At 41.2% G+C, this 13996-nt stretch overlaps 1 protein-coding gene across 10 annotated transcripts in view; it reads left to right on the top strand.

Moving 5' to 3' along the window:
- GREB1L (GREB1 like retinoic acid receptor coactivator) overlaps nucleotides 1-13996 on the top strand; it is a 188137-nt gene that overhangs the window by 161258 nt on the left and 12883 nt on the right. For 7 of the 10 annotated variants that reach the window (XM_058179145.1, XM_058179143.1, XM_058179148.1 and 4 more), the window contains 7 exons: nucleotides 262-417; nucleotides 547-686; nucleotides 1401-1562; nucleotides 3703-3907; nucleotides 4745-4910; nucleotides 5874-6104; nucleotides 7677-7818. In XM_058179145.1, coding sequence (XP_058035128.1) covers nucleotides 262-417; nucleotides 547-686; nucleotides 1401-1562; nucleotides 3703-3907; nucleotides 4745-4910; nucleotides 5874-6104; nucleotides 7677-7818 — 1202 coding nt within the window. The remainder of the gene's footprint in view (nucleotides 1-261; nucleotides 418-546; nucleotides 687-1400; nucleotides 1563-3702; nucleotides 3908-4744; nucleotides 4911-5873; nucleotides 6105-7676; nucleotides 7819-13996) is intronic. The other 3 variants (XM_058179150.1, XM_058179149.1, XM_058179142.1) reach the window with 1 other exon arrangement.

Here is a 13996-nt window from a genome sequence, read left to right as displayed (position 1 = left end):
ATAGTTTCTATATACTTACCGTGTTTCCCCGAAAATAAGACCCTGTCTTATATATTTTTGAACCCTGAAATAAATGCTTGGCTTATTACCATGCGCTCAAAAGCCCGATTGGGCTTATTATCAGGGGATGTCTTATTTTGGGGGATACAGGGTATCATTGTAATTGTAATATTTACTGAAAATATTGTAATCTGTATGAGGAATTTAGATAACACAAAACTACGATTTGAGTATTAACTAGTTATTCATATTTTGTTTTAGATCATGTGGAAGAAAATGAAATTGCCCAGGCTGGCAGTGATCAGTGGCCTGACATTGAAAGTGTCAGGAAAATGAATTTTGATCTCAGTGTGCATGATCCCAAGTATATTCTTATGAGTCCAGTCTACACAGAGCAACTGCAAAAAATAAAGCAGGGTGAGGGAACACTAAATTATATTTTCTTTTTCCTACCTAGTTTTTCAGAAATTTTATCGGAGTATTTTAACAAATAATTTTTAGGATTTATTAAGTTGGCTGTTTTCCGTTCATTGCCTTTGTCCACAGAACCCAACAGAGAAACCAAAGTTGAAGAATCCAGAAAGCGTAATACTGTTTCTATGATGCTGACGAAGTACGCAGCTTACAATACTTTCCACCACTGTGAACAGTGCCATCAATATATGGACACAAATCCTTCAGCTCCGGTATGCAATGCTTCCATCTAGCAGGCATTATTTTTTCCACCAGGGTCCCATTGAGGAAAAAAACCCTCTAAGAGCGATGCTGTTAGAAGAAAGGAAAGGAATGAGAAAGGAATGGAATAGTGCTTCAAGTATTGAAAGAGTTTTACAATTTATAAGGAGTTTCTCTTCTCTTGGAAAAAGCTGTTGTACGTTAAATACTGCAGATGCTTTAGCTTTTGATGAAAAAGGAAAAAATGCAGGAATATGAACACAGCACTACTGATGACTCGTGAATGCAGTTGTATCATTTTCTGGGATTGTACAGGTATCTGTGGTATCCATGTGATACTGGAAACATTTATCTATATTGCAGATAAATGGTATATTCATATCCCTGTGTGTTGTGAAACATCTCTTTTGAAAGCATTACATAGCTTTAGCCAAAATTCCTTAGTATGCGACTATGGGCAAAGTTTTACTAGCAATATGAAAACATTCTTATCCTAAATTGTGATGCAGAATGAAGATGAGTCAAACAGCAGGCACCATATACTTGCAAAATATCATATATTGAAAATAGCCCCTATTTTGCTGATAATATGTTTGTAAGAGTAATCCAGATATGTTGCCCACATATATAACATTTGATAGTATAGCCTCACAAACTAAAGCTGGTTAATATTACCACTTGGTCTTTTTAGTCTGTTACAATATCTTTTTCTCCCTTGTATGCAGATGTCTGATTCTACCCTACATGCCTTTACATTCTCATCCTCAATGTTAGGAGAAGAGATTCAGCTACATTTTATCATTCCTAAATCCAAAGAAAACTATTTTGTCTTCAGCAAACAAGGCAGACATTTGGAAAGCATGCGTCTTCCTCTTGTGTCTGATAAGGTTAGTGAAATGTGTTTTGACTGAGGTGGTGAGTTATATAGATTCATGCAAGTATTGATTTAAGTGAGGATTGATTTCCTTATTGATAGGCCCCAGTTTGTGCGAGTTGGAAGAAAAGTTTCCAACTCCATCTCCTTGAGTACAGGTCCACCACAGGGCTGTGTCTTGAGTCCGCTACTGTTCACCTTGATGGCCCACGACTGCTGTGCCAGATCTGCTATGAATCATATTGTGAAGTACGTGGATGACACGACAGTGGTGGGTTGACAATGAAGATGCTTATAGGGAAGAAGTGAAGGCTCTGGTGGGCTAGTGCAATAAAAGTAACCTGGTTCTAAATGTTAATAAAACAAAGGAGATTATTGTAGATTTTAGAAAGGATGCAGCTGTAGAGGTGATCAACAGTATTAAGTATCTGAGGGTGCAGATAACTAATAGTCTTATTAGTTATCATCCTTAGTGAAGTGTGCAAACCAGTGTCTGCATTTCCTGCATCCGATGAGGAGAGCACATCTTTCTGCTTCAGTCCTGGCCGCTTTTTATAGAGGCACGATTGCGAGCGTTTTAACAAACTGCATCACTGTTTGGTTTGGTGGCAGCAGTGCCTCAGATAGAAGATCCATACAGAGAGTGGTAAGGGCAGCCGAGAAAATTATAGGAAGTTCGCTTCATGTAGTTCAGGAATTCTGCTTATAAGCGCTATGTGCTTAGAGCCCAAAGCATTGTTAGAGACCTCATACATCCACTTTATGGTCTGTTTCTGTTGCTCCCCTCTGGAAGAATTTTCCTAGCAGGATTACCAGATTCTGTAACAGCTTTGTTCCTTATGCCATTCGTCTGGTAAATTCACAAGATTTGTTTCTCTCGCCATGTACATGTATACATCTGAACTAGACTGTGTTGTTTCTTTGTGTCATATAATGTATGCAGGTTTGTGGGTATGTGCATATTCGTTTGTTTGTTTTCTCATGTTTATTTAGTGTACATTCCAGGTAGTGACCCTTTGAGAGTTGTATGCAATGAAATTTCATTTTAATGTATGCCAATTAGTGTACATTTAAAGTGACAATAAAGTTATTCTAAATCTAAGTTCTAAGTCTATAAAAGAATATATCTAAAAGGGTGATACTCAGTTCCAGAGTCTGAACTAGGTCTCTTTTTCATTACCTCAATGAACTCATGGATCTTTTATTTTCCAGCCATATAAGAGCATCTTGTTCAGGATTGAGGCCCATGTATATGTCCGTATCTATGTATAAATGAAAAGCCAAATATGTATAGGAGCTAAAAACTGCTGCACAAGGTTGTGGATTTCTTTCACTACTTTCAATGGGAAATCAGCAAGCATTGAGAATGGTTGCTGGGAGACAAGCAGGAACTATAAAGCTCCCTTCCCCAACTAGTAGGGAAGTACAAAGATCGCCTTGAGGAAGACATGCAGCAGCCATTTGGAAAACATAAATTTACCCCAGAAAAACAGGAAGGGAGAGAAAGAAGCTCAAGAAGCCTCATCTCTATTTAGTATAAAAGGCTAGGAAAGAGAAATGCTGTTAAGCTTTCCATTTTCTGATATTATAATCTATATCAAAAAAAATAGAGTTCTGGTATTCATGGTGACATTTGTTTCTTGACCTAACTTGAAGGAATGACAGTATTAGAAATCACTCTTAAAATTTCTGCTTTCTGAAAATTCTGCCCACCCACTTTTAATCTAGATAGAGGATCACAACCATTACCGGTGAGATTTTAACATTCGATGAGATTACATTTAGGGTGCACTGTGAGGGTTTTCTGGATTCAAACTACTGATACATTAGTAGGTATTTTAGATACTCAACTATCATCTCTTCCTTTCCATCTCTCAGTTTTATAAACTGATCTCAGCCTATCCAGGTGTTCTTTTAGGAATAAAGCCAATTCTATGTTAGACAGCTACATAACAATTTAAAATTATTCTTCACAATATTTATGGGGAAAAGAGAGAAGGCAATGAAAATAGAAGAATGTTCTGGTTGGCAGAATTCTCCCAGCATGATTTTTCCGTATATCACATAGTCCTGAAAGTAAGCAACATTAAAATCATGGACAATGAGCACATATATGAAACACATTGTATTTCCTTTGGCTTGTCATCCTGCAGAATTTGAATACAGTAAAGAGTCCTATATTTACACCTTCAAGTGGACGTCATGAACATGGTCTCTTGAATCTTTATCATGCTATGGAAGGCATCAGCCACCTCCATCTTCTTGTGGTCAAGGAATATGAAATGCCACTTTACCGCAAATATTGGCCCAACCATATCATGCTGGTTCTACCTGGCATGTTCAACAATGCAGGAGTTGGTGAGTAAGACAAGATAAGAGTCTAGAATATGCGTATTTTCCTTTTGTTTGCAAGACAAAAAGAAGAGAAAAATCCATGATAAGGACATGTTGTATAAAAAGATTTCAGTCTAGTTAGCAGTAAACTTTTAAATAATAATAATTTTCATTCTTTGTAGCATCTTTATGAGTAAGCTTGCCTATTTTTATTGTTAAATTCGTGTACATTTTATTACTTTTTAAAAAAGAATTTTTCTAAAAAAATTAGAGATGCACAATTAACAAAACAATCTTTAAATTTAAAAAAACTTAAAACAGTTCCTTTTAATAATTTAAACAATACAGCCAAAAGACGAACAGAGGTAGAATCAAGCATTTCGTATTGACTCATTAGTACCCACATTACAATAACACGGTTAAAATCAGCCCCACAGAAGGCGTAGATTGACATAAAGCTGTTTCTGCACACACAAGGCAGCTTGTCACTGTTGCTTTCCTGCATATGTTATAGGCTTAATTAATGCTCTTGCTAGCTCTTATATTTGAGGCTGATTTTAACTGTATTATTGTAATGTAGGTACTGATGAGTCAATATGAAATGCTTGTATCTACCTCTGTTCGTCTTTTGGCTGTATTGTTTAAATTTAAAAAAACTTGAAAAAATAGAGAAACAAACTAAAAATACAAACTAAGAAAAAAAGAAAGAAAAAACCCTATGTTGTATCTTAAAATTACTGAGGTTGAGAAACACTGATCTAGCTTTAATTTAGAATCTGTTCCTCTTTGAACTTTTCATGCAAGCCCATTTTTGCCACTCAAAAAATTAGAAATACCAGTCTACTTGTTACCTGTTTTCAGGTGCTGCGAGATTCCTAATTAAAGAGCTTTCTTACCATAATCTGGAACTGGAAAGAAATCGTTTGGAGGAACTGGGAGTTAAACGTCAGTGTGTTTGGCCATTTATTGTTGTGATGGATGATTCTTGTGTCTTATGGAACAGTCATGTTGTCCAAGAACAATCTAGGTAAGTTTCTCAAAGCTGATGTGGCATTAATGACTAGGAGCAGAATCTTGGATCAGTCCTAATATTGTATCCACTGGTTCAAGGCAAGAAAGGACGAGTTTGCTGTGATGATGATACTTGATAACATGAAATAGATATTTCTTTAGGCATCTAAAATGGGATATTTTATGACACAGGATAGGATTAGTAAATTGGCACCTTTGCTTTATTAGGAAATTTTCATCATATAAATATTGCACCAAAGTAACTAAAACGCTTGAAACAATGTTCAGTACCTTAGCTGTATCTACTGTTTGACAGCTTTTTAAAAAATAAAGGGCAATACGCTAAGGATAATCTCAAGTGTATTCACTGGTTTATCTTTCTGATTTTAAAGCCATTATTCCATATTATAATGCAGTTGTATGTGTCCATTAATGAATTTGATTTAACAGAATTGAAAATATGATTTGGAGACTGTTGCAAGCAATTTATTTTGTTTCCCTTTTCCAGGAAGTAGAGGGTGTAAGAGAATTTTGTTCTTCCAAAATGGAAAAGGTTGGAATGATGCATTGAGGATATGATAATTTTTTGCATTCTTTTGTTGATCAGATATAAAACATTGATTAGCTTATGATGTTCCTTGTCTATTTTCTACATGCTGAAATCTGCAAGAGTCGAGACAATCGCACAATCTGCTTGAAAATAATTGAGAGATATTGGGGAGTGAAAATGCTGCTATGTGGAAGTCTCCTAAGGCATCCAGTACTAGTATTTTCATAAAAATAGCCACTTCTTGATTAGCTTAAAAAACTGAAAGACTGTAGAACGACAGTTTAAGTCTAGTTCACAGTGATCCAAGGAGAATGCTGCATTTGTTGTACCATTTTCTATGTTTATTTCCTAAGCAATTATCATCATGTATGTGTTGTAGATATCACTGTGTTTCAATCTGCTCATGTTTTTTGGCTTTTTGGCTTTCAGTAGTCAGTGTATGGATCAAGGATCAACCAGTAAAAACGTATCTCTAAAGAGTGTCCTACAGCATATTGAAGCCACACCCAAAATTGTCCATTATGCAATATTGGGCATTCAGAAATGGAACAGCAAACTGAATTCTAGAGCACCCAAAGTCCCCTTTTCCAGATGCCACATCCATGATTTTATACTGCTCAACATAGACCTGACCCAAAATGTGCAATATGATCTGAACAGGTGGGTAAAAGTATGCAAGTCAAATATGATGCTAGATTAGATTTCTTCATGTTTCTCTCCTTGTCCTTGCCTGCCTACATTTGCTCTCCTGAAAACGGTCAACGAGACAAGTTCCTACATGACATTTTTCTTTAATAGTTATTTGGAACATGGTAAAGTAGGAGGTTGATATCTGCTGCAAAGAGGATTGGACAATGAAGGGCAGAAGGTTTGCCTCCGTTCCTCTTGAGTACTTTGTAGAGAACTCAGGTGCAAGAACATCTTATTTCATCCATGAGATATATTTTTTTTTTTTAGTAAAAAAGTTTTATTTCCATTTTCCAACAACCTATTCAATATACAGTCTCTTATTCAACATTAGTCATTAACTTTCATTTGTTACTTATTCGGACCTGCCCAGCTACCACTTCCTTCCTTAACAAACCGTTCCTCCTCCCTTCTCTACTTTCTACTTTCTTCATCCTTCCCCTCCTTCGCTTTTCTACATCCTCTCCTCCTTCCCTACTCTTCTTTTCCACCCTTTCTAACCCTCTCTCTTTCCCCTTTCTTCTTCCTCTCCTTTCCCCCTTTTCTACCTCTCTCTTTCCTACCTACTTTCTTCCTTCACTCTCTCCTCTCCCTTTCCATTCCCTTCTGAAATGGCAGCTGAGCAGCCCCGATTTCATCCATGAGATTTTGATTAGCATTTTATTTCATCAGGTTAAACGAATACTAGTAAGGGTGGGGGAGGGAGGAGGAGATAAAATAATTTTTTTGCCTGGTGTTAATTGATACCTTCCCTCTTTGGCAGCTTGAGACATTGGGACATTGTATGGGACAGAAATCAAGCATGGGAGAAAATTGTCTTGTAACCAAGCATTTTCTCCATGAATATTTTCATTCATTTTCTAATTTGGAACTCATTTACTATCCAAGGTTCAGAATTGGGACCAAGGAAATTCACTTGTCTTCCCACGGGCTATCTAGTAGGAAGAAGTAACTTTGGGTTAACATTATTTTAAGTGTTTTATTTGGGAGGCGATGTAGGTGAAACCCCTAAGCAAGTGACTGCATCTTAATGTGTAAATTATATGGAGCATTAACTAAAATATTTGTATATATACAACAGTGGTGAAATCCAAATTTTTTTTACTACCGGTTCTGTGGGCGTGGCTTGGTGGGTATGGTGTTGCTTAGTGCGCGTGGCTTGGTGGGCATGGTAGGGGAAGGATATTGCAAAATCTCCATTCCCACCCCACTTTGGGGCCAGCCAGAGGTGGAATTTGCCAGTTCTCCGAACTACTCAAAATTTCCACTACCGGTTCTCCGAAATGCTCAAAATTTCCACTACTGGTTTGCCAGAACTTGTCAGAACCTGCTGGATTTCACCCCTGATATGCAGCCTGTTGTGATTTTGTATTGTAGAATTCTAAGCTAGAAGTCCTAATTAGCTTCCTAAGCCTATGATTTCCAGCTAACATTTCAGCTCTATGAAGTCTCAATGAGCATATCTAATATTAAAGAGTAGTATCAATTTATTTGGAGAGCATCAGATTATATAACTATATGTTAATCTATGTTCATTTGCTTTAGGTACTTCTGTGAAGATGTAGATTTTAATCTGAGAACAAACAGCAGTGGCTTGCTTATCTGTTGTTTTAACAACTTCAGTCTTATGAAAAAATATATCCAGGTTGGCGGTCAAAAGGATTTTGATATTAAACCAAAAATCATGGTGAGTAGAAAAAGATGCTTTTTGTATTCCCCCCTCTTCTCCCCGCTTCCCTTTCCTTATGAAATCATAGATATGGGGAATGTTTCTGAGGGACAAATCATTGATCTGTCTAGCCCAGAAGTAGTGGTTCTGTTCTGACACAGTTCTCCAAACATGACAAACCCTCTGAAGTTAACTCAAAGATTCCTTTAATTAGGCGTGCCAGCACCCCAGCAAAAAATTTCTTTCTCATCGCAGGCTAACAAGTCCATCCGGCTGGAAGATGAATAGTTGTCTGCCACATCGATTCTTCTCTGCCCCTGCCTTTTATCCCCAAAGCTAGGGTGGGGCTTCGCTAGCAGTGGTGGCTCTTCCTTCCCAAGGATCAGCCCACGGTATTCCATTGCTCTCCTCTCCTCTGCCTTCTATGCATCAGGCACTGGACCCAGCTGTTTCTCCTCTTCCTCATCAGCCAGACCTGGGGGCTGTTGACTCTCCATCTGAGGGTTGATGGATGGCCCAGGTGCTGCCTCTGTCTCTGTCTCTGTCTCTCTGCCAGCTCCATTCCCTCTCAGAGCTCTCAGGTTGCCTTGATAATGACCCTGACTCCCATGCCTCCTCCTCCTCCTCTGATTTGGCTATTGGAGGGGCTGGCGGCCGACAGGCCACAACAGATCCAAGTGATACATTCAGTGCTTGGCATTGGGTCATGGTAAGATCTGGTTGATCTGACTGATTTGCAATTGATTGGCGAGTCATCAGGAGTCAGGTGACATTCAAATTTAATGAATGTAATTATTGTTATTTATGACCTCTTTAACAAAATGAGTAACCTACTTTTCTTTCCCAATCATTAAGATACATTACTAAATAAGAAATCATATAAATCACGCCTAACCCTAGCCCTTGAGAATCTATTGGTGGATACTCTTTTTCTTCCCCATCCCTACATAGCCATTGGCACCAACTCTCTTACAGGAAAGCCCTGGAAATACGTTACTTTGCATTGTGTCCTATTCTGAGTCATCAACATGGATGTGCCTCAAGCAGTTTGGTTTGGTTTCAGTCCCACTTGACTTTTTATAGGTGTCCAAATGACAAAGCAGCTGGTTCAGGTCCTGATCCTCTCACTATCGGACAAACTTGTTCGCTGGATTATCTAGAACAATACAATTGGCACTAGATTCCACCCCTACGACACCTAATGGGCTCTTCTATAGATTTATAATCTCTTAGTTAATTATTAGATGAAAAGGAGGAAAAGAATTTCTTGTTCTGTTCGAATGAGTTTTATGACTTATAGTCTCTGGTCTCCTTCCATTTCAAACCATTGCTTTACTTACTCATTGGTTATATTTCTATACGTGGTAACTTGATCTTATTAGTCTCTTTTCTTCCATATGCTTTACATATATCATGAAATATTTTAGCTTTGTACAGGAACCCTGTTTGGCAACTGTGGCTCTGTGCTCTTGTCTTTTTCTACTCACATGGCCTACAATTTCTTTCTTGATAATCATTCAGCTATTCAGATTGGCTAATCATTGGATCCGTAAACAAGAAATCAAATATAAACATATTTGATAGATACTTTTACTTCTGCAGCTGCCAGATGTGCAGGGCAGGAATCAGGCCTAGAATAAAGACTGCGTTTAAAAATAATAATGAAGAATTCACAAATAACCTTTCGGGTTGTAAAAGATTTTGAATTTGAAATAATAACATAACATAATAACAGAGTTGGAAGGGACCTTAGAGGTCTTCTAGTCCAACCCCCTGCCCAGGCAGGAAACTTCATCATTTCGGACAAATGGCTATCCAACATTTTCTTAAAAATTTCCAGTGTTGGAGCATTCACAACTTCTGCAGGCAAGTTGTTCCACTTGTTGATTGTTCTAATTGTCAGGAAATTTCTCCTTAGTTCTAAGTTGCTTCTCTCCTTGATTAGTTTCCACCCATTGCTTCTTGTCCTACCCTCAGGTGCTTTGGAGAATAGTTTGACTCCCTCTTCTTTGTGGCAACCCCTGAGATATTGGAACACTGCTATCATGTCTCCCCTAGTCCTTCTTTTCATTAAACTAGACATACCAAGTTCCTGCAACCATTCTTCATGATAGTTCTTCAAAATAGTTTGAGTTCAAAAGATTGCTGCAATCTATAGCTCTGATTATTTCAGAAGTGTTTCATGCTTAACAAGGTCTTTGATTTTGACACAAACGTGTTATGTTCATAGCTCAGTATGATAGGAACAATTTACTGTAAAAGAGAAATGTTGAAATGTTTCAGATATGAAATGTTTTAGACACTCCTATTAAAACTCTTCCTAAAGGGGATTGTTTGTTTGCTTAGATTTGCCATCATTATAAAGTCTCTGTATAAGTATGAATGCTTGTTATAGGAATATTTTAATTCTTTCTTAATGGTTCCCCCCTTCTTGTTTGTTTGTTTGTTTCCCAACTTTATTATTGTTACAAATAACTTAACATGGGAAACCTACATAATACTCCTTTTATTTTCCTCATAACAACAACCTTACAAGGCAGATTGGGGCTGAGAGAGATGGGCGTTGGCTTTCCCCTTCTTGGAGAGGGGGAAACGCCAGTCAGGTCTGGGAATTCCTCTTGTCTTGCTGGAGGACCGAGTCTGCTGGTTCTTTTTGATTGTAGTAAGTCCCGCCTCCTGCTGTCACTCTCCAGCTTTTCGGCGAGGGAAGCTATGCAGACTGACGTGTCGTACTATAATGAGAAAGAATTAGTGCTCTCCCACTCCGATGACCCCTGGACCCCCGGTCGGCCTTAGAAAGGGTGGGACTGACTGGCGTTTCCCCCTCTCCAAGAAGGGGCGTCTCAGGTAAGCCAACGCCCATTCTCCATGTCGGGGGAAACGCCAGTCAGGTCTGGGACATACCAAAGGTTGATGTCCTATCGGGAGGGAGAAGGCCGACAATGTTCCGTTGGTTCCAGATATGCAGCCTGAAGCACCCTCCATCCAAATGTAGCATCGGATGACGCGTAGGAGTCCAGTTTATAATGGCGTATGAACGCCGTTGGAGTAGACCAGGCCGCAGCCCGACACACTTCCTCTAAGGATGGGTGCGCAGCCCAGGCTGCTGATGTTGCCGCACTCCTGGTAGAGTGGGCCATGATAGAGTGTGGCACTGGAAGTGTCAGCTGTTCGTATGCAGTGACAATGGTGGCCCGGATTCATCGTGCCAAAACCGTCTTGGTAACCCTGGTGCCAATGGAGGCCGGTTGAAAAGAAATGAATAAAACTTCCATTTTGCGGATCAAGGAAGTGCGACTGATATAGATTTTTAGAGCGCGACGCACATCCAGAGTATGCCAAACATATTCCTAGTGATGTTGAGGATCCGGACAAAAATTTGGAAGCACAAGCTCCTGCATACGATGGAACAGGGAATTGACCTTAGTAAGGAAGGTCGGGTCAAGACGGAGTACTATCCTGTCACGATGAAATATGCACAAGTCCTGGCGGATCAAGAGTGCTGAGATCTCGGATATCCTGCGTGCCGAAGTGATGGCGACCATGAATGCCACCTTGAAGGAAAGAGACGTCTCTGAGAGGTTCGAAAGGCACTTTGGTAAGTGCAGACAGAACCTTATTCAGCTTCCATTATGGAAACCTGTGAACTGCTGGAGGTCTGAGGTTGGAAGCTCCTTGAAGGAAGTCTCGGAGTAAAGGGTTCCTGGACAAGGAATCCGCTGATCCACAGGTGAGTACTGAAGAGAGAGCTGCCAGCTGCCGCCATAGAGTGTTTGGAGCAAGGCCTGATTCAAAGCCTTTCTGGAGAAACTCCACGATATGTCTGATAGTAGCCGCAGTAGCAACCCTGCCACGTGCATCGCACCAAGATACGAAAGTGCGCCATGTAGCCTCATATATATGGGTGGTGGAGCCTCTGTGTTGTGTCTCGTTCGCTTTCCCCGCAGCCGGGCCCATCTTATCTCCTTCCGAACGCTGAGGAATGTCCTGGCATGCGTCCAGGCCCCAGCCCTGGCACCATGCCCAGACAGGCCAAGGAAGAAGAAGTGCCTCCAGCCCCCAGCCCTGGCTCCATGCCCAGGCAAACGGAGCAACTAGACCCCTCCCCCTCCCCCACAGCATGTGAGCCTGAGGAAGGTCAATTACCAACAGCTGGAGCCTGGAGTGACCTTCAGGAGAATTGATAGGTGGCATCAATAGAAGGAAGGGAGGGGCAGGCCTGGATAAGTGCTGAGTCATGGAGCCACACCCCATGGCCTATATAAAGGATCTGCTTTCTGGCATTTTCTGAGTCAGGCAAAGTCTACCTTATATTGCTGAAGTCACTTCCTGGTCTCCTGCCTGCCTTGAGAACTTTGCTAGGACTTTGGCAGAGCTGCAGAGGCACGCCTGATTCGGACTTCCCTGACCCGGCCGTCAGCGGAGGAGTGGGACACGACACTCTGTGAGCTGCTTGAATAGTAGATATGGCGCTAGGGGGAACGGCAGCCCATGTTAAGAGGAGCCGCTCAACCTCCAAATGGTTAGACACAGCCACTGTGGGTCCGGGTGTTGAAGAGGCCCCTGAAGAAGTTTGACTTTGGCTGCCAGTATCTTCCATGGGTCTGCCACAGAAAGGGACAGGAGGTCCGCAAACCAAGGCCTTCTGGGCCAATATGGTGCTACGGGGATCAGTTCCGCTTGTTCCTCCATGAGCTTTCTGATCACTCTGGGTATGAGTGGTAAGGGAGGAAAAGCATAAAGAAGACCCCGAGGCCACCTGCTGTGGAGAGCATCTACTGCCTCCGCTCCTTGTGATGGAAATCTGGTGAAGAACTTCCGTACCTGGTGGTTCGTCTCCAATGCGAATAGATCCACCTGTGGTTTCCCGAATCGATTGGAAAGTTCCGTGAAGAGAGTCGGAGCCAGAGCCCATTCTGACTAGTCGATCTTGTTGCGACTGAGGGAATCCGCATGTACATTGGAGATCTCCGCAATGTGGTCTGCTTTCAATGACCGCAGATTGAATTCTGCCTAGTGACCTAGGCGAAGCATCTTCCGGAGGAGTGCTTGAGAATGTGTGCCCCCCATTCGATTCACATGAGCTTTCGCTGTGGTGTTGTCCATGAGGACTAATATGTCTTGCCCTGACACATGTTGAGAAAATGCTTGTAGTGCCAGGAATATTGCCCGGAGCTCTAGAAAATTGATGCTGTGGCGGGATTCGCAGTCTGACCACTAATCCTGTGCCAGATGTGGTCCTAGGTGTGCCCCCCATCCGAAGAGGCTGGCATCTGTGGTGAGGATTAGACAGGAAGACTCCCTGAAGTAAGATCCCTTTGAAATAGTTTTGGAAGTCCACCAATCTAGAGATATCCGCACTTCCTGAGATAGGGTTATTCGAGCGAGGGATGTACTGATGCATTTCCGTTGGTATGGGAGCAGGAACTATTGGAGGGATCTGCTATGTAGACGAGACCAGGGAACAATATCGTAGGTAGAGTTCATTTTCCCCAGCAGCTGGGATAGTTGTAATAAGGGGATAGATCCCACCCTTCGACATTGAATGGTCAAATCAGAAAGACTGGCCTGTCTCTCCTGTGATAAGGAGACTATAGACTGAACCGTGTCAATCTGTGCTCCCAGATGGACAATAAGTGTTGAGGGAACTAAGTGGCTTTTGGCCCAATTTACCGAAAAACCATGATCCTGTAGGATCTGAATGGTGGTAGAGACATCTCTTCTGGCCGCTTCAGTGGAGGATGACATAATTAAGATGTCATCCAAATATGCTTGGAGTCTGATTGGTATGCTATGAATGTGGGCCAATAATACTGAAAGGACCTTGGTAAAGACCTGAGGAGCTGAAGAGAGCCCAAAGGGTAAGGCCCTATATTGATAATGGTTGCCACTATAGTAAAACCGTAGAAATTTACGGTGGCCCGGAAGGATGGGGATATGGAGCTAAGCCTCCGTCAAATCTATAGAGGAGAGAAAATCCCCTGGGCGAATGCATTCCAGGATGGTACAGAGGGAATGCATCTTGAACCGGTGATAGGCTATGTGCCCGTTCAGTGCCTTCAAGTCAAGAATAGCTCTCCAGCCCCCCGATGATTTGCTCACCACGAAAAGAGGGGAGTAAAACCCTTGCCCATACTGGTCGAGAGGAACCGGCTCGACGGCTCTTATGGCAATCAAATGTTGAATGGCTGAAGTC

The sequence above is a fragment of the Ahaetulla prasina genome, chromosome 3 (assembly GCF_028640845.1).
Source record: "Ahaetulla prasina isolate Xishuangbanna chromosome 3, ASM2864084v1, whole genome shotgun sequence".
NCBI lineage: Eukaryota > Metazoa > Chordata > Lepidosauria > Squamata > Colubridae > Ahaetulla > Ahaetulla prasina.
The sequence above is the reverse complement of the archived record's forward strand: the minus strand, read 5'-3'. Positions and strand labels throughout refer to the sequence as shown.